The sequence below is a fragment of the Sceloporus undulatus genome, chromosome 1 (assembly GCF_019175285.1).
Source record: "Sceloporus undulatus isolate JIND9_A2432 ecotype Alabama chromosome 1, SceUnd_v1.1, whole genome shotgun sequence".
NCBI classification, from domain to species: Eukaryota; Metazoa; Chordata; class Lepidosauria; order Squamata; family Phrynosomatidae; genus Sceloporus; species Sceloporus undulatus.
The window spans coordinates 35,907,759-35,928,638 of record NC_056522.1 but is presented as its reverse complement, the minus strand read 5'-3'; the positions used below and the strand labels follow the sequence as shown (position 1 = coordinate 35,928,638).

Genomic DNA, 20,880 nt, shown 5'->3' with positions numbered 1-20,880 from the left:
AAGTTATTTATAGGGCCATTCTTAACACCCCAGCACTCCTGTTAACAAGAGCTTTAAGCCACTTGGAAATTATTAGCCATACGGCTAATTTCAAAAAAGAAATGTTTGCACGCAGCATCTGCAGCTCTCCAAATTTACATGAAGCAACCTCATTTTAGAGTCATTTCTTAATGAATGGGCCTACGACTCTGGATTAATATTATCATTGCATACACAAAGATCATAAGAAACGAAGCATGCTTTTTAAAAAATACCAACACTAGGCTAATCAGTAGAGAAGCATAAAGGACAAAATAATCACTTCTTTAACCCTCAAGAGTGTTAGATCATTTGTAGGCAAGAATACACCAATTTAATAACACTGCTCATGGCTTTGCTCACCTTTATAAAGACAAAAATCTAATTTGGATTAATTTGATATGATCATCTTCCCAATCAAAAGCACCCAACACAGACTTTCATTTCAGGATAAAACAACTGCTGTAACCAAACTGTCATGAAATAATTACCTTTGATACCATATCATTATTGGGACAATACAATTAAATGAATGTTCTCTTTAATTCCTTGTATTTGCTTATCTAAATCTAGCTAGTGTACATACTGTTTAAGTAACAGTAGGCCATAAATTGATCAGAGGCCATATCCCATTATTAGGCTTTTTTGCTGCACTTTCCTTGGAATTCCTATAAATAACCCAACTCATTCTTGTCAACCTTGGAAGTATTACTTTTACAAGGGTTGGGGAGGGGGAACTATGTAGACATCTAGTATCATGGTTTAATGACAAGGGAGAAACACTTGTTACAGAAAGAACAAGGAAGAACCCCATGTGAAAGGATCAGGGGTATATCAGTGGACAATGTCAGCTCTTGCTTATTCATCTAACTACAGAGAAAATACAACAAAATGAGAAGTATATAAAATTTCACAAAGCAGGAAGCATCTTCTTACAGCATACACACAGAATTCTAAAGGAAGATGTGGGGTGGAAATTTTTCCAAAGCTATGTTTTCCATGGACTACTTTCTATACCATATCATTCATCCATCCATTTGTCTATCAGGATGTGGGTTTTCCCAAATTTAATACTTTGAATCAGTTCTTATCAAAAAATGAAGTAAACAGAATTCTCAACCATCTGCAAATTATTTCCAGCAAGGCAAAGATCATGTCTTTTAACTGGGGTGCTCTAAGTGCTTATCATCGTTACATCATAACGGCCTTTTTTACTGTTTTAAATGACAACTTTTAATCTGGCTGTTTATCATTTTAACTGTGTGTGGTTCCCACAGTGAGACAGATGTGGAATATAAATGAAATGATACAAAGTAAAATATAAGTGTCTTAACAATGTAAACCGATTATATTCCAGTGGATTTACTTCCTATGTTTAAGACTGCAGTCAAAATCTAGTCTATTTCTAATTTGGCATTTGTTGGAGGTCTCCCATCCAAGTAATAACCAGGGCTGACTCAACTTAGCTCCCAGGTGCCTTTAGGGTATTTAGGCACCTTACAATTAAATCACAAGTGAGTAACCTCTACTGGGAGCCTACCTTTTGCCCCGGACCCTCTGAGGGCAGCACAGACTAGCACAAATCCCACTCAAATTGGGGGAGTGTCCAGGAATCCACTTCTCATTTTGAAAAAGTAGTGAGGTGCCTTAATGTTAAATTGTCCATGAAGGTGATCCATTGCTTCTAGAGCCTTCCAGGAAAGACAGCACACCATCTCTGGGGCAGAAAAGGAGCAATGCTCCCCCCCCCCCCAAAAAAAAAAAACCAGCCTTGGAGCCAAATGCAGCTCCAGAGCCATTTTTCCCCCACCCCTGCTTTACATGGCTCTGTGGTCAATAGCAGCACTCTTCAGCAAATTCCTCTTTTTAAAACCTTTCAAAATGCTTTAAAGTGAAATATGTAGATCAGGATGAAAAAGTACAACTAGAAAAACCAAGTCAGTGCCTTCAAAGGAGTCTTTGTACTTTGACACTAGTTTGAGTCTCCAAGTCAGCAGTATAAAAGCTCCAAAAATGAATGCAAATTAGGACAAATTATTATAAATGGAACAGCAAGGGAAGATTATAATATCTAAGATGCTAGGAACATGGTAATTTGGGAGGAGGGCAGGATTGTGATTTTTTTAAATCCTATTTCATTTTCAAACCTCCAAAGTTAATCAATACAGTACAAGTGTTGTGATTCTAACATCTCTGTACATGAGGTATCTGCCTGAAAGAAATAAGAAAAATAGTACTGATGATAGATGTTTACTCAGAAGTCATTCCCAAATTAAACTGAATGAGGTTTACTCTCAGGCAAGTGTGCAGTCTTAATTCCCCATAAAAGTTTCAGAGCAATATTGTGGACAAAAATCACTCAATTCCACCCCATCTTCAGTCCACTCTAACCCTCCTCTGAAAATGCTTGACAGTATTTTGAATGGGAGCTAGCAGTTCAATTTACCAAAAAAGAAAATAATAGGTTAGTATGTGTAAATAAATTCACTTTAATCATCATCATCATCATCATCATCATCATCATCTGGGGGGAAGGATAAAAGCTGGTAAATAACTGCTACTTAGCCTAAAGAAAAGAGTTGATTTTAGAAACCTTTAAACACAGAGAAATTAGCAACTGTTTCAGTATGCTAATTTTTTTAATTAAAAGATACTTCTGCAGCAAGAGCTCTTTCATATGCACTGCTGACTCTTCATCAAAAGCAAAGTTTCCAACTTAACACCAGCATAGCTGGTGGCAGCCTGAAGGGTTACCATCTGCTGCCACCCCAAGTCACGGTGGCCACCTTCAGAACATATGCATCAAAGCACCAAGATAAGAGACAGAAGGAATACTGCAGAAGTCGGCAGAAGGGGAATCACAGGCCCAGAGGCAAGCAACAGGCAAGCCACCCGAAAGAGGGAATATGGTGAGCCATTAGTCACCTTATTCAACTCCCTGCCAAGGTCACAAGGGACACAACTGGATGAACTCAAAGCCACAAATAAATGTACCTCCTCAGACGGCGGTTAAACAAGAATGGGATTATTCTATCAACTTAGACAAGCGGTTTAGCTCCCTCTCTTTCACCCACCCGCCCAGCCACCTGCCCCACTGTGTATTTTCAAAACACATATTTTTAATTCCACCCTCCTTGCTTCATATTAGTAACAGCTCTCTATCCTTTTTAAAAAAGTTTTGAAGAAACAATTTCTCATTTGGTCTGGAAATAGACATCTCTTCACCAGGCAGGAAAAGGTGTTGCCAAAGCAAACAACTGGGGTTTGCGTGACGGTATGTGCCTACCACTTACTTGTCGGCTTATGGTGACCCCGATGAATTTCACTGGGTTTTAGCAATAGCAATAGCATGTACATTTCTATAACACTCATCAGTGAACTCAGAACTCTCTAAGCAATTTACAGTCTGTAAGCTAATTGCCCCCAACAAGCTGGGTACTTATTTTACTGACTTACGGAAGGATGGAAGGATGAGTCAACCTTGGAGCCCTCTGGGATCGAACTCACGACCTTGTGGCTGCAGTACAGACATTTAACCACTGTGTGACCAGGGCTCCCTTGCGATTTTCTAGGCAAGGAATATTCAGAGGTGGTTTTGCCAGTTCCTTCCTCTGAAATATAGCCTACAGCACCTGGTATATGTTGGCGGTTTAACAGCCAAGTACAGTACTAACCCTTCTTAGCTTCCAAGATAAGATGGAACTGGGTGCCTTTTGAGTATTTAGGAGAAAGACAGGGACCATGTTACCTTTTTCTGCCTGAGGAACCCCAAGAACTATCTGTATGTCAAGACTGATCTTGCTTTGCTTAGCTTCCAAGATCAGATAGGATCTGGTGGTTCCTTTGGGTTATTTAGGCTCAAACAACTGGTAGCTGCAAAGAAACAATATTTGCTGTGGCTGTTTAGGATGGGATGGTGGGAGCAACAACAACAAGGGCAACTGCTTCTTTTCCCACACTGAGAGTAAAGGGCAAGTGCTCTGAGAATCCCCAGGAAACAAAACCTGAGCTACATACCTTGATCTCTTTCCTCCCCAACCTTTCAATCAGTTTTGCTCACAGCTCAGAAATTACTTTTTTAAAATAAACAGGAACAGTCGTAAAACACCAAAAAAGTATTTACACTACAAATGGAAGGAAGCTATTCCTCACTAAATGTGCAAAATTTCACTGTTATATCGATGCTGGGGGGGGGGGGGGGTTTAAAAAAATTGTAACTAGTTAATTCCAAGCTTTTGTATTCTTGCAAAACCAAATCAAGAAACTATCCTTTTGATTGTAATTTAGACCCTATTCAGAATGGCCTGAAAAGCCAGCTTGGGGGGGGGGGGGGTTGAGTCAGGGCGGAGTGTCTACATGACATGCGCCCCAGCTCTGCCCTCAGGGTGGTATGATGCCACATGCTGCACTATGCGGTGTCACAGTGCTCCTCTGGCACTGCATCCATATGATGTAGCACAGAAAGAGCGTCATAAAACTGCAGTTCCGCGAATATGGCACTTTTTCTGGAACGCAAAAAGGAACCACTTTTTGTGGCTCCTTTTCGCACCCTGGAAAGGCCAGATGATACAGCCCCTAAGTGATGGATAGCTTCCTTCCATTTACAGTGTAAACTACAGCATCTGTACACTTGTCCTTCCACATTCGCTGGGGTCAGGGGCACAGGACCCCCATGAATGTGGAAAAACTGAAAATAACTATGTTTTTACCTAAGAGAACACTTCTCTAGGAATCGCTAGGTCCTCCACTGCAACTCTGTGGTCAACATCTGCCAAACACTGACCATAGACTTGTGCTGGAGGAGCTACAAATGCCTAGTAGAGTATTCTCTCTAGGAATCTCTAGGTCCTTCAGTACGACTTTTGTTTAAAATTGACCATAGAGTTGCGCTGGAGCACCTAGATATTCCTAGAGAGAACATGTTAATAAAATCCATGAATAATCAAATCTGCAAAGTCAAAGCTGCAAACGGGTATAGTTACTGTTGTAGTTATGTGGGTATGATCCCACTCAACAGTGGAGGAGGAATACTGCTTGATTCAAGTTCTAACTCATACTATGTGTTGTTGTGTTCCATTTAGATTTGTTTTTAAAAAGGTATCAAAAAAGTATCTCTGTTTGCTAGTTTTGACAAATGTGAGATTAGAGTTGCTTTATAAAGGTAAAGGTAGTCCCTTGACATGGATCTCTAGTAGGGGCAATGCTCATCTCTGTTACTAAGCCAAAGAGCCAGCACTGTCCGAAGACAACTCTTGTGGTCATGTGGCCAGCATGACTGCACTCAATGCTGTTACCTCCCCACTGAAGTGGTACCTATTTATCTACCTGCATTTGCATGCTTCCAAACTGCTAGGTTGGCAGAAGCTGGAACTAGTTACAGGAGTTCACCCCATCATGAGACACTCAGGCCTCGAACTGCCAACCTTCCAATCTTTCAATCGTCAGAACTGGCGTTTTAACCACTAAGCCACTGCATCCCTACAGAGTTGTTTTATAGTCATAACTAAATACTTTTTAGTTCCTGTTCCTGTTTACTTTAAATTCTGAGCTATGAGCAAAATTGGAGTGGAAAAGAGATCAAGGTATGTCGCTCAGGTTTTGTTTCCTGGGGAGTCTCAGAGCACTTGCCCTCTACTCTCAGTTTGGGGAAAGAAGCAGTTGCTGTTGCTGTTGACTAAGGATGCCAAGTGCTAACAACAATTTTGATAGAAGAGATTCTTTTGAGGAAATAGATGATTCAATTTTTAGATACTGAAAAATGTGTGACGTTCAGCCAGAAAATAAATGGAAGGGGAACAAAACTCTACAAGATGGCTCAGTAGTTGCAAGAGGAGGTAGAACAAGGTCAAAGTCTTCAGAGCTTAGAAAAGTTACTCTTCTGGTCTACAAGTCCTTGAATGATCATGCTGACAGGCCTGGAAGTTGTAGTGCAAAAAGCATCCTACCCTCCAGCTCTGAAATACTGACTCAAGCACAATGTACCAATTTCTGAGCACATCTTGACATAAACATTACTAGCATCCTACTGCATACCACACAGAGCGCCCAGAAAGTAGGCAATTAAACCTGCAATTTTAAAAGGTTAAATGTGTACATTTTTAAAAAAGATAGATCAATAGTGGCACAATACACAAGGGTATTACTATAACTGTAATTAATGAGCCACAGTGCTGCCTCCTCCTGCTAAAAGTCAACATGAAAATAACACAAGATTTTCAGGGGATTTCATGACACCAATTTTTTTTAAGGCAGATTGTAACACCTGGAAGGAATTTCACAAACTTGGATTTCTGAGAACCAAAGCAAATATGTGGGAAATCTGTAATCAGATCTTCCCATTTTTTTTTAATTACTTAAAAGCACCTGAGGGACACTGCTGATTTAATTAGGGAAGATCTGTGAGATCTGTTGTGAAGAAGGAGAAAAAGTGTGTGTATGTGTCTTAAAGTTGCCTGTCAACTTTTGGCAACCCCATGAATTTCCATAGGGTTTTCTTAGGCTGCATCAGCACTACTGAAATAATCCAATTTGCCATGGCTCAATGTTATAAAGTTCTGGGAACTGTAGTTTGGGTGAGATATTTAGCCTTCTCCATCAGAGCAAACTGGTGCCACAACAAATTACAATTCCACAGCATTGATCCATGGTAGTTAAATTGGGGTGAAACTGGATTATTTCTGTAGTGTGGATGCAACCACAGAGAAGGGCCTGTTACAGACTGCCAAAATAAAGCTGCTTCGGGTCTCTTTGGAGGTATGCTGTTTAAATGTTGCATGCATCCTAAGAATCCGGAAGCTGCACCAAAGCTGCACTCCAGTGCTTAGGAATGGAGTGTGGCTTTGGTGCGACCTTCAGACTCTTAGGACCCATGCATCATTTAAATAGCATACCTCCAAAGAGACCCGAAGCAGCTTTATTTTGGCCTGTCTGTAACAGGCCAAGGAATACTCAGGTGATTTTTTGCTAGCTCCTTTCTCTGAAACATGGTCTACAATACCCTGTACAATAAATGGTATTTGTTGGCAGACTCCCATCCAAGTACTAATGCTTCTTAGCTTCCAAGATCAGATGGTGTGCCTTTGGGGTATTTAGAACAAAGACAGGGACCATATTAGTTTTTTCTGCCTGAGAAACCCCAAGAACTATTCATATGTGAAAACTAGGAATTGTTAACAGAGAATTAGCAGTCTGTTCCCCAAATTATAATTGTCAGGAACCCTTAGGCAACAATATTATAGGTAAGTTTTTTGTGGGTTTTTCGGGCTATGAGGCCATGTTCTAGCAGAGTTTATTTGTGACATTTTGCCATCTTCAGAGAATGCTAGAATGGAAGAGTGTGTGTGTGTGTGTGTGTGTGTGTGTATGTATGTGTGTGTGTGTGTGTGTGTGTGTGTGTGTGTGTATATATATATATATATATATATATATATATATATATATATATATATATAGTTGGTTGACTGTTTTTGCATGTTAATCTGTGTATTGTTCTGTTGTTGAATGGCAAGGCCTACAGGGTATGCATTTACTTAATGATCCATTGTCTGCTGGGAATCCCGCTCACCTTGTGTGGTTTTCATTTGGTAAGGCCTGTAGTATAGCGATACACTACACTTTGTAGCATAAAGATACACTAATAACATTCCCTTCTTAAAGAAAGGGTCATCTAAACATGTAGTGGCCAATTTCTAACTTTGGGAACATGTTATTCCCTCAGACATGAGGGCAACAACACAAGCATATTTCTGTCACACAAACTGATCTCCTCATGGAGTCTACTATTTGTGCACTGCAACAACAATCCAAATGCAAATTTAATATGGAAACTGACAGGGAATGCCCTGTGTCATCTGTCTGTCTCTTACACACAGACAAAATTCAGAACTTGGAAAGCTACTTTTAAGAAGACGCAAAGAAATGACTCACTGAAGCCATCATGACTGAGCATCAATAGGATGGTGCTCAGGGTTCCAGAACACCATTTTATCACTACTCCATTATGGATAACTACAGCATGTCATTATATTCATTTTTACCAAAAGCAATTTTCCCAACTTTGCTGTGAAATACTACTACCATTCTAGCTTTACTACAAACAGATTAAAATTTAGCAGAACCACAAAGAACTAGATGAACTGGTTCCATCTGGGGTAACCATCTGGCCACATCCTGGACTATACCACCTGCCTAAACATCTGCAGCATGGATCACTTCCAGGAGGCAGAAATCTCCATTAGCTGGCTGTGCCTTCTTTCCCCACTCCCCCCCCTCTCTTTGCCAGCAAGAGAGAGTTAAGAGAAAGCACACACAAGGCTGGCAAGCCCTTCTGTGTTTGCTGATCTTGGGTCCATTTCTTTTATTTGCAAGATTGGCCTAGAAGGCAGTGACTACTGCCTTCAGTTTGCTGACTGCCAGCATCTCACTGTCTCACTGGCTGAAGTAGTCTAGCTCCATTTTGCTCTACACAAACATTTCTGGTCAGTGCCCAACAATGGATGAATCCCACACATGGCCGCACCCCAAGACTTACAGCTATCTGCTCCATCCCTCCTGGTGCAGGATTACGAGGTTAAGTAGTTCCTGGACTCTCCCATCTTCTTACAGATTTACAAAGTATACACAGCTGAAAGCTATCATCAGCTGGTCAAATTGCTCTTGCACGTCTAGGCTGTTTAATAAATATGCAAAGAAAGAAACACCAGACCAGATCAGACCTTTATAAGCAGATGCAAGCAGATGAAAAGGGAAAAGACATTGACTTACAAACCTGACCTCATGCCACTGAAGGAAATGGAACTAAATTGATTCTAATGTAAGTGCCCTGAAGTTCACAATTCAGGCAGAAAGACAATACTGAAAGGTATCCTGGTATTTCAAGTTTAATGCATCACACATCATAACATGGAAAGAGAAATTGCTACTTATTCTTGAGTCCACACACTGACTCTGTTATAACAATCAACTATCTATCTATCTATCTATCTATCTGTATGTATGTATTGGTATGTGCAACATATATGTATATATGTATACCATTCTTTTTTCTCCCAAAGAACTCATAACTGCACCCCAATCCAGAGCCCTAGGCCTGATGTCACATCATTGAGGGAACTCTATACATGCTCCAGCTAATGATCAGGAGGGGCCTCACTCCTTCCAACCTCTGGACCTTTTCAGAGCTTGCAAGTTCAAATGTACTTATGACGGGTAAATTTTCTCTTGCCACTGCAAACCAGGGAGCATTTTTATTTACCCATTTACTTGAAAAATGTATATCCTGCTTTAATGTATATCCTGCGTCAAGAAAAATATGTGACATATCAGACAAACCTCCCTGTTTTAAAGTAAACAATCAACAAGTATACTAAAAACAAAAACAAAAAATAATAATATGAAACTATTTTATTTTTGAATTGACAGGGACAGTGGCCAAAACTTCACAGAAGTAATAAAGATCATAAAGATATCAGTTCTTCAACTGAGGTAATTCTTTTTGAAATCAGCTCTTCACAAGGTAATGGAATGCTATTAAAGATGAGGTGGAATCAGGTCTCCCTTTGCAAGAAGATATTTAAATTAGGTGCAGCAGCCACAAAGAAAATCCTCCTGTTCCAACCATGACTCTGACACTAGGATATGGAGGAGTCTTTTCAAATAGTGTTAGTGCTGTGGTGACATGGCTTAGGACAAAGCTGGCTACTGAACACTGGCTGCCAGTCCATGGCAGGTTTCCAGGGGGAAAATAGTAATAGTTGTAGTCAATGGACACAAATAAGATCCCAGTCCCTGGTACACTGGTGGTGGTTGTGGGACCTGGCTGGTCCCTCATATCAGACATAATAGGCACTAAAATGTATGTTCTTACAAAATTGTATTTGGACTATAAGACCCAGTAGTCCTAACTAACACAGCCAGCACTGAGGAAAGCTGGGAAATCCCATCTAACAACATTAGGAGAGCCGCATGACTCCCACCTGGCTCAAGAAGAAAGAATACTGAAGGTGGCTAGTGGAAGTTGGATTTCCCCGCATCTTCTTACCTCTTAAAAAGGTAATGGTAAAAATTTCTCTTTTGACAAGGTTGTTGTATCCAACTGTAGGGGGTGATGCTCATCTCCATTACTAAGCCAAAGGAGCCAGTATTGTCAAATATGACTCTGTGATCATGTGGCCAGCTGACTGCACAGAACGCTGTTACCTTCCCACCAAAGTGATACCTACTTATCTACTTGCACTTTTACATGCTTTTGAACTGCTAGGTTGAAAGAACTGGGACTAGTGACAAGAGCTCATGCTGTCACATGGCACTTGGCCCTCAAACTGCCAACCTGCTGGTATTGCAATCATCTTAACCGCTGAACCATCATGTCTGTGAAAAGTTCCTTTATTGAATAAGCTTGAGTGCTGGGGAGAAAGTGACACAGAAGGAGCAGATGACTTTCCTTCCCCTACAATTCTAGTAGAAATTAGAAGACCAGGATTGGTGAATCAAGGATCCAGCTTTACTTAAGAAAAGAAATGCATTTCTGCCTCCCACCCTGACAGACCAAAATCTGAAGAGAATGAGAGCCCTGAGGCACAAACTCATACGTTCCAATGCAATTTGCAAAGGTTGCCAAGTCACTACTGCAAAGTGTATGTACCTGTACTCCGGAAGTTCCATGAAGCTAACAAACTTGAGAGAAGTTTTGATTTCTAGGCATTATATAACAAACTCCCTCGGAGTGTAGTAGAGTCTCCTTCCTTAGCGGTCTTTAAACAGAGGCTGGATGGACATTTGTCGGGGATGCTTTCATTTAGATTTCCTGCATGGCAGGGGGTTGGACTGGATGGCCCTTGCGGTCTCTTCCAACTCTATGATTATATGATTCTATTTGGTCATACACTGTCTCCTATAAGGTAAACAACCATTCCTCGGTCTCTTGGCACCATAGGTCTCATACACACTGCAGAAATAATCCAGTTTGAGAGCATTTTAACTGTCCTGGTTCAATGACAGAGAATTCTGGGAAGTGTAGTTTTGTGAAACGTTTAGCCTTCTCTGTCAGACAGCTCTCATGCCACAGTAAACTACAATTCCCAGGATTCCCTAGCACTGAGCCAAGGCAACTAAGGCAGTATCAAACTGGATTATTTCTGCAGTGTGCTTTGGACCACAGGGAACAAAATAACCTTCATAGTGTTATGTATGTGTTATGTAGTGTTAGCTTCCTTTTTTGAAATAATTTCTCTAGGACCAGGATACATAAATAAAAAAGATGCAAGTATTTTTGGGGAGGGAGGGGGGGTTAGCACATGCAAAGCCATGTTAGTTTCCTATTCATTAGTTCTCCAAAATTGAACACAGGCATCTCCAGAAGGAAAGCCAGCTTTCAACAGTCTTCATTGGCACAGTTATTTTTTGGCATGCTTATCTTATCAAACCCTCAGTCTTCCTAGGGGCCTCCTTTAAGCTGCACACTTCTACAGGAAACTTTTTTGAATTATTGCCACAGGAGCTGACAGATGAAAATGATTATAACAGGTCATCAGTGTAAATTTGGGGATAATTCCATGAGCAAGAATTCAGCTTACTATCTATAAGACTATACTAAAATATCCATCTCAGTGAACAAATTCCAGCCTCATAATGGCATCTATGTAAAGTGCCCATTTATCAGCATTTGCACTGCTGTATGGGTGAGGAGGTGGGTACCATCTTTTCTGTGAGATAAGGCTGCACAATTTTCTATCTTATGTTCTTTCGAAGTTGTCATTCATGTGAGAAGTCTGGTAACTTATTGGCACTTTTCTTTTTTGCAAGTGCACAATAACCAGGGCATTTTTGAAGAAGAAAAAAAACCAGCTCTCTTCTCACAGAATGGCACCAAACATGTGCCTTATACTTTACCTCAAATATATTTTGCATGACCTTACATGAATTGCTTAGATAAAAGCCTTTTTTTCCTTCTACTTTTGTTATTTTAAAGTGCAGATGCATTTGAGTCATTTTCCCCCTTTGTTTCATATCCTTAAGATCCACAGCTTCAAAGATAGAATGTCAGCATGCAGTCGATTTATGACTGAACTCTTGAAGAGACACTGAAGAATTACCTTGTCAATCACCCCAAGGACTCTAAAGGCCTTCAGTTCCTCGGCAGGGCTCCTTAGGTTCCAAGAGGGCCTTGAACTTAGTGATCCTGGAGGCTAATGGAAGATATCAAAGATTACAACATCAATCAGGGTGGTACTTGAAGGAAGACTGCCTGCTGAAGCAAATGCCAGGCTGAAGGAAACTAAATTTATCATAAATCAGAGAGAGGGGAGATGAAAGAAGTTTGCTGTTTGTCCTTAATGCAAAAAAAAAAAAAAAGAAGAAGAAGAAAAAAGAAGAAGTTGAGAGTAAATAAATTGCAGGGACACTGAAAATGGAAATATAGCAAAAAGGAATATATATATATATATATATATATATATATTCACAATTTAGACAGTTTCCCTGCTTTTTGTGCATGCAACAAAACTCAAGAACACTGCTGAAAAAAACCACCCATAGCCATAACTCTAGGCATGAGGGAAGAGAAATTTAAACAGAGTTGCAGAAGTATAGGGCAGCTAAAGGTAATGTTCTATGGAAATCTTCATCCTAAATACATCAGAAAATATCCTTACCCACTGCTGGAATATAGCTCCCTCCACCCCTAACCTTTATTGGCATTGCTAGCTCTGGCTAATGGGAATTGCAATGTAAAACAATGGAGAACAATGGGCTAGGAAAAGCTGAAGTAATACTCATTTTTTTAAAAGAATAACTTCCAAAATGGTGACTAACATGTCTAGGCCAGTGATCCACAAATTGGCATGAACTGTCTGCATCAAGAAAACTTATGTATTATGCAAACATATTTCCATGTAATCAAAATCTGCACGGAATATAGATGTCTGGGGACAGGGCCATTTGGATGGCTAACACTGGGAGTAGGCAGAAGAGCACCTCTGCTCCTAGCAGTCATATGACACTCCCTTCACACAGGTCACATATGATGGGATGGAACAGGGACAGATAATTTTGACCTTGCCAGATGTTTTGGAAAAGGGGAAAAGAAGAAAAACTTGAGGTGAGCGCATAATCTTCTCCTGGGTTTCATACAAAGCTTTTCTTTGCATCAATGGGACAAGCAAATGATTTCAAAGTCCAGAGATGTGAAAATCTGTTTTTACATTTGCCTATAATCACAATAATAAGGTTAAATCAGAAGATTCCTTTCCTTTAGGGCATGGGTTGGCAAATTCCAAGTCACAAGCCCCATGCAGCTCCCCAAGACGCACCCTCCCACCCCAATGGTAAGTTTCTTTACTGTCAAAAGCTTATGTGACTGTTTCTACCCAGTAAGAGATTTCCTTCCTGTTGTTTTTTGCTTGCCATGGAAAAACAGTTCAAATCAAAAATAGAAAGAGCACTAATTGCCATTCAGTAAATCAGATTAATATCCCCTCCACTTTCCCTGTTCTCAGCAACTAGCTGCCTTCGACTTTTCTTGGGGTTGTTGAGAGTAAGATGAAAGACTCATTTGCCCTTCTTTGTCCTTCCATGATACAAATGTAAACAGACACGAAGTTTGCAACTTTTAACATTTGCTACATGAGAGCAGTCATCGACAATCACACACAGTTTTGTGTGACTGCAATAAAACACATCTAAGCTAAGAACAGAAAGGTCCTCAGGGATTTATTTTTATTTCATTTTTATATTTTTTGCTGTTGTTGAAGGAGGGCAAAGTCAAGATTTGTTAAAGAGTGGCTTGGACCTGAAGAGCAAATCTAAGATCAAGGATTCCAGTTCTACAAATGCAAACTTAGCTCTGTCTGCTAGAAGTGCCACAATGCTCAGACCAACCTCTGTTCTAGCATGCAACCTTTTGAAATTCTGGGTTAGAGAAAACTCCCTAACTGTCTATCTGTCTATCTATCTGATTGATTGATTGATTGATTGATTGATTGACTGATTGATTCCCCATTTTCCCACCAAAAATGTATTTGAGGTAGTTAACAATGGCAACATACAAATTCCTTGTTCTCTTCTTATTAAGAAGACCTTCTTAAATAGGAAACTACAGATAATTTTGCCACTACTGTAACACTAATTTCATTTTTCATCTGTTTATTTAGACTTCATAATTATTTATCAGTTTTTAACATAATATTCTTCTTTCCTAAGAAAATCAGTGAGTAGATAAACATTATTCCTGATGAGCCAAACAGGACAGGAAGATCATCCATAGTTTTTTCCTTTTGTTTCTTTGGTATAATTCATTTTTTCCCGTTAATTACAAGGACATGCAAGCAGATATGAACAGCAGAAATACATGTATATGTATACCCAGGGACACACAACTCAAGAACAGTTAAATTACTTTGGAAATAAAGCAGAACCTACCCCAGATGTTGAACCATCTTCTGAGGAGGGTCGGCAATACAGGCTGGAAATTTTTTCTGCTCTCATCAAATATTCTGAAGTCTTCCTCTTCACTGCTTCACGACGGGTTGGACTTGATTCCCCTGTGTGCCAAAAGAGAATACTTATTGTTACAAGACCAACATCTTTGCAAATTTTCACTTTCTTTCTTTCTTTCTTTCTTTCTTTCTTCCTTTCTACATTTTCTGCTCAGGGCAATGCTTTCCCAAATGTGCTCTACAACATAGAGGAATTAACCATACGTTTATTATTAATTCCTCAACATGAGGATGAGTAATAGTAGGGAAAAAAATCTGAATTTGCCATCTACCTACCACCTATCCATGTGTAATTGTAGGAAAATATGTGCTGGGTTTTAAGAGACATTCTTGAATCACATGTCACACTTATGGCAACATGCAGTGGTGGCTGGTGGTTTCCACATCACTAGCTCAGCAAATGCTCTCTAAGTTTTAGTCCAAACTTGAAACAACCTACCCAAAGCACTGACACCTATCTCCAAAACAGGTTCAAATCATTTAATATCTCTGCCAAAGCCTAACTTACAGCCCTAAACACATTTTCTGCTCCACTGACATGAAAGACACCACCGGCTATGAGCATCAAGACAGTTGGAAACAACCACACTCTTGGAAGATTGTGGGTGAATCCTTTTGGGCAGCAGTGCTGGCTGACTCCTATCACATTGACTGAATAATATACTACATAACAGAAATAGTTGAATATATGGTTTTCCTTCTACTTGTGATGGATTCTCTTAATTACACATCCTGTTGACTGCCTTTTTTTCTTTCTTTCTTTTTTCTATTGCAAGATCTGGACTAAAAATTCAATAAAATTCAAGGTAACAAAACAAAATACTGAACTGCAAAAAAATCCACACATTAAGACATTGTATTTTTAAACAAGAATATGTTAAATATATTGATTGTACACTCTCTCTCTCTCTCTCTCTCTCTCTCTCTCACACACACACACACACACACACACACACAATAGATCAAGGTGAGAGTTGGGAGTTCTTTGAGTGTGCATTGCAGGGGGTTGGATTGGAAGGCCCTTGAGGTCTCTTCCAACTCTATGATTTTATGGTTATGATTATTTCAAAGGGTTTGTTCTGTGCAGTCCCCAGATTGTCTGATCTGAAACTATTCAAGGGGACATGGGGGGGAGGGGGGGAGGAAAGGTAAACCTTCAAAGGGTCAAAGATGTTTTGGGGGGCACACCTTTGAAAGGCCTGAAAGAACATTTTGAGAAAACCAGAAGTTGGGTTTCAAAAGACGAATGCATTCAGCATGCAGGGGGATGATGGATATGGGGCAGGTACAGATCAGATCCAGACCTCCAGTGGTTCCTATTCCTGATGTAACAGACAGACTGCTATAGACAGAACTACTCATACGCTTGCTCTTCTTTCTTCCATTCTCTCCAATGGGAATCCAAAAATCAGAGGAATACCAATTTTGGCATGTGATTTTCAATTCTTGATTGACATCATGAGTATGGTGTTCTTAATTTCTTCTCACTCTTTTTCTACTTCTTAGCTACATTTTCAACATTAAACCACGATTCTTTGCCTCTGCACAACTCACTAAATTTTAGACATTTAATCTTTTGTTATCCATACACATTGCACAATCATGAACACACAGATTTTAAAAAAACATTTAATATTAACTTTTTTAGGTTCTTTGGCGGGTTACAGACCGCCTCTTTGAGGTGGGCTGCACCCGCCCCTTTCCCCGCCAGATTGGGGCCTGAGTTGCCAGAACGGCAGCCGCAAAACGCCGCTTCCCCGCAGCCTGAAAAGGGGTGTCCTTGGGGCTTCAAGCCCCAAGGACACCCCGCGGTGGCGGGGAGGGGGAGAAAGGGGCCGCTTGGCCCCTTCCTCCCTTGCTTCGCTGGGCTCAGCCGTCTGAAGGCTGCGCCCAGCGAAGCAAAGCAGTGCCACGGACCAGGAAGGAGCTCCGAAACGGAGCTCTTTCCTGGTCCGCGGAAAGGGCGCCCTAGGCACCCTGCTGCGGATTGAGGACGTGACGTCCGCACTGCCCCGTCTAGAGGCGGCGCGGCCATGACGTCCTCACGGCGGCGGCCATATGGAAGGGCCGCCGCCGTTTAGTGCGTGATGAGCACGCACTAGGGTTAGGGCGGTGCGGAAGCACCGCCCTTTTGTAATCCTAGTGCGTGCTTGTCACGCACTAAAGTGCCGTTCTGTAACCGGCCATAGTTTTTGAGCTATCAGCTATAAAACCAAAGAAAAACATTTGTCTTCCTCTTAAAAGAATCTATACATAGATGTTGCTAATAACAATACTCTTGAGTTTGAAATTTTAAATGCACTACACATACCAAAGAAATCCCTGATATCTCTACAGAATGCCACTACAGAAACATCAAAACAAGAAACAAAGAAATCGTTAAAGATCCTCAAATGTTAGAACTCCTATTTCCAACAAAATCTTGAGATCTTCAGTACTGCATTCAACCCCACATTATTTCTAAATACACCTTGGGATTTTTTTTTAATACTTTAAGGGTTCTTTTACTAGAGGAAAACACATTAGGAATACAAGTGTTAACAGCATTAAAGCTTTTTAATTATTCTTTACAGCAAGATCATGCAAGGTCATCCCACTTCAAACAAAATATTCATTTTCTATTTAGGTGTTTTCCTAGATACCAGCAGATATTTGTGTTTCATTTGATAAAGATCAAAGTTTTTTTCACCTAAATCAGTCAGAATTTTTAAAAAGGAGCAATGTCGTTTTAAATATTTTAAAAAAATAGCCTCCTCTGAAGAAAGATATAAAAAGTGTGGTAATGCTGATGACAGAGACCTTCAAATAAAAACCCTTCGAGATTCCTCTTCTCTCCCTCTCTTTCCATTTGCTATACAGCAGCTGTGCCTCACACAAATTCACATGAATGAAAATATTTAGGCGAGAAACCACCCCCTTAGCTTGTTTTCCATATGACTTTCCTGTAATTATTTTGTAAACTGTTCGCACAACAATACATAAAAACATCTGCAAAAACAGGTAATTAATGTGTCAAGCTAAACTAATGCATTTTTATGGTGGCCATGCTTCGTCAACTGTAATTATAACTCTTTTTAAGCAAATGATGATGTGTTTGTTGCAATGTGAAAGTGGTTATTTTGAGATGCTCTGTTCACCGTTACTGCAAACAGAATATTAAAAAAGAAAAAGCGGGGGGAGACTATACAGCAACTATGAAACACATAACAGCATTCTAAGCCTTTTCTAGCCATTTGCTTCCTTCATTGCAAACTAACTTGCATCTTAAAAAATTAATGTTTCTCCTATTTGTGCCAGCACCTGAGCTAGTCAGGTCAAAATGAACTCTCCTTTGTCACCAAAGGATAAATACAGTAAAAGAGGGGGGGAAATGTATTTTCCCTGCACCGCCAAGGATGGATTCACATGCAGCACTTGTACTTGGTACAACCTCACTGGCATGACATTTGTGCATCCCACAGTTAACATATACAATAGTGTGGATAAGCATGCAAAGGGATCTTGCAGCACCTTTCAGTACAAGAGAAAGAAGCTGGTAGCATAAGCTTTTGTATACTTAACTCTACTTAAGTAACATTAAAACTGATCTTGTGCACAAAACATATACTTTGAAAATCTCCTCAGATAAAAACAGGGAACCTCTACATATCTCGTCACACTGAGTTTCATAGGCATAATCTATTCATGGTGCCTACATGTATGAGTTGCATACTTACATAGGTAGGTAGGTAATGATCTACATTGAGGTTATTCACGTATTCCTAAATGGAAGAAAGTGCTTTCTGTCTAGTACTTTCATTATAAGAGATTTGTGGAACATTATAAAAAAGTTCAATGAACACTCATTCAAATGACATTTTCTCTTGTACTACAGCTTTCAGTTGTCAAACAGAGCATGTCATCAACACACTCTTTACTACATAATCCATTTGGTCCAGAACATTTCCCCATATGAAGTTACTCCAGAAAGGAAAGTGAGGTGTAAATACTGCGAGGATGTGAGAAGTTCATTATTTATTTCTTAACATAAAAATGTGTTTCTTTTTCCCCCTTTCACAGCTGTTGTAAAATTAATGCTTTGGCATTCTATCTGTGTAAGTAAGGGGTATTAATTCTTAAAACTACTGTGGAATGAGCCAAAAAGCGATAAAGCACAATAATTGAAAGCAAGAGGAGAAATTGCATTTTCTTTTGCTACGTGTCAACTACTTTCCTTGGTAGGCTTCAAAAGCAACTGAAATAATCAATTTGTTTTATCAATAAAGAACTCTGCTTGTTAATTTCACAGCAGAGGCTTTAGGGCTTGACAATGGCAAGCGCAGGACGAGGCGCCCTCAATGTGGAAGTCATTTATTCAGGAGAGGCCATTTGAGGAAAGTAGAATTTGATCATCAATAAATGCCAATCACATAAAAAAAGATTAGACGCTTCTAGTATATGGAGGCTGACAGAGCAAAAGAGAGAAATTGCTTTGGTCACATGATATAAAATATTGCTCAGATAAGTCTACCCGCTGATACAGGTACCTTTTTGCACTTTCCCCTATTTCCCCTATTTCTCAGAAAAAGAGTGTTTTGAGTGCAGTATTATAAATGAAAGTTCAGTTCCACAATAGGGCCTTTCTTATAATGAAAATGTGTTTCCTCTGTTGATTAGATTAAAGGAGCTGATCCTATGGTAATGGAAACATGCAAACACATGCCTGCCTAAGCACTGTCCAGTAGCTAACACAATGAGGTATCTTTCAAACTGGCCAATCTAGAAGCCTGTGGCAAATATTTTTTGCTTTTGTATGCATTAGATTTCTATCCCACCTTTCTCTCAAAACTAGCACTCAGGGCAATTAACACTAAGACTGAGCTAACCAAACACAATCAAAACACAAAGCAGATTCATTAAAAACCCAAGATTAAATACACCATTTTAAAAATGCAAATATCCACCCAACTGAAAGCCTCTTCTGCAGCAACTCACCTTAATTGTCAAAAGCCTGCATGAATAAAAAGGACTTTGCCTACTGGAGGAAGGCCAGCATAGAAGGGACCATCTCAAACTCTTTTGGTGGAGCATTCCCAAGTCTGGGATGGCTATTGGAAAGGCTTCCTTGTATACTCACCAAACATAAATCCATGATAGTTGAATAAAAAAGGAACGTTGGTACTTACCTGTGATACATTCATTTCCAGCAGATAAGGTCCCATCATCCTGAACCGCAGGTAGTCCCCTCCCATTAGATCCTGTAGGCAGGGAATATAACAAAAGAAGCCATGCCCAGCCCCCCCAATGGGAGGGGCTACCCCCCCTTAGGGAGCCAGTCCACAGCCAGTCAAACAAGGAAAAATAACCAGCAGGCAGCTAACCGTTAACTTCAGAAAAAAACATAAAAACTTGTGAACAACACAAACCAGAGTAGAGGCAAACAGAAGAGGTAGGCAATAATGCCCACAAGGTGGAGCCTGGATGCGCTGCCCGCACCAAAAAGGGTGGGCAGGATGATGGGACCTTATCTGCTGGAAATGAACGTATCACAGGTAAGTACCAACGTTCCTTTTCCTAGCAGAGAAGGTCCCATCCTCCTGAACCTTGGGATTTACCAAAGCCCCCCTAGAGGGAGTGCGGCTAGGAGGCGGAAGATCCAGGAACCACCTGTTGGAGCACTCGTCTCCCAAAGGACGCCTCCGCGGACTGAAAGAGGTCGAGTTTGTAATGTCTAACAAAGGTGGACGGGGACTCCCAAGTCGCTGCTCTACAGATCTCTGTCATAGAGGCAGAGGTGGCCAGGGCCGCAGAAGTTGATGCACTCCTGGTGGAGTGAGCCACCACCCCTTAGGGGGGTGGTAAATCTAGCGACTGGTAGCAGGCCCATATGCAGTCTTTGATCCATCTGCTAAGAGTGGACGAAGAAACTTTGTTCCCCAGGGAGCAGTGGCTGAAGGAAACAAATAGAGAGTCCGAATGCCTGAAGGGGGCAGTCCTCCTGATGTAGATCAGGGGTAGGCAACCTTTTTGAGCCGGGGGCCGGGTTGCTGTCCCTCAGACAACTTGGGGGCCGAAGCCCAAAAAAATAAATAAATAAATATTTTTAAAGAAAATAAATAAATAAACCAGGACAAATGTAGGACAAAATTTTCAAATGGAGGACACTTTTTTTAAAAAAATTGGAGAACACACAAAAAAAATTGCTGATTTTTTTAAAAAATGTTAATATAAATGCATGTTTCTGAGGCTTCTATAGACAATTGCCCCCTTGCCCGCCTCCTCCTGATAGGCCAAAGGCTCCACGCCCTCACACGAGAGGCCAAAGGCTCCGGCGGCAATCGGCAGCAGGACCGGGCTGGGGCCGGTCCCAAGGCCTTGCTGGGCCGCATCC

At 40.5% G+C, this 20,880-nt stretch overlaps 1 protein-coding gene across 5 annotated transcripts in view; it reads right to left on the bottom strand.

Moving 5' to 3' along the window:
- Nucleotides 1–20,880, bottom strand: part of RPS6KC1 (ribosomal protein S6 kinase C1) — a 179,880-nt gene that overhangs the window by 70,889 nt on the left and 88,111 nt on the right. For 4 of the 5 annotated variants that reach the window (XM_042445857.1, XM_042445884.1, XM_042445867.1 and 1 more), the window contains 2 exons: nucleotides 14,434–14,555; nucleotides 12,111–12,203 (listed from right to left, as the gene is read on the bottom strand). In XM_042445857.1, the coding sequence (XP_042301791.1) occupies nucleotides 12,111–12,203; nucleotides 14,434–14,555 (215 nt within the window). The remainder of the gene's footprint in view (nucleotides 1–12,110; nucleotides 12,204–14,433; nucleotides 14,556–20,880) is intronic. The other variant, XM_042445876.1, reaches the window with a different exon arrangement.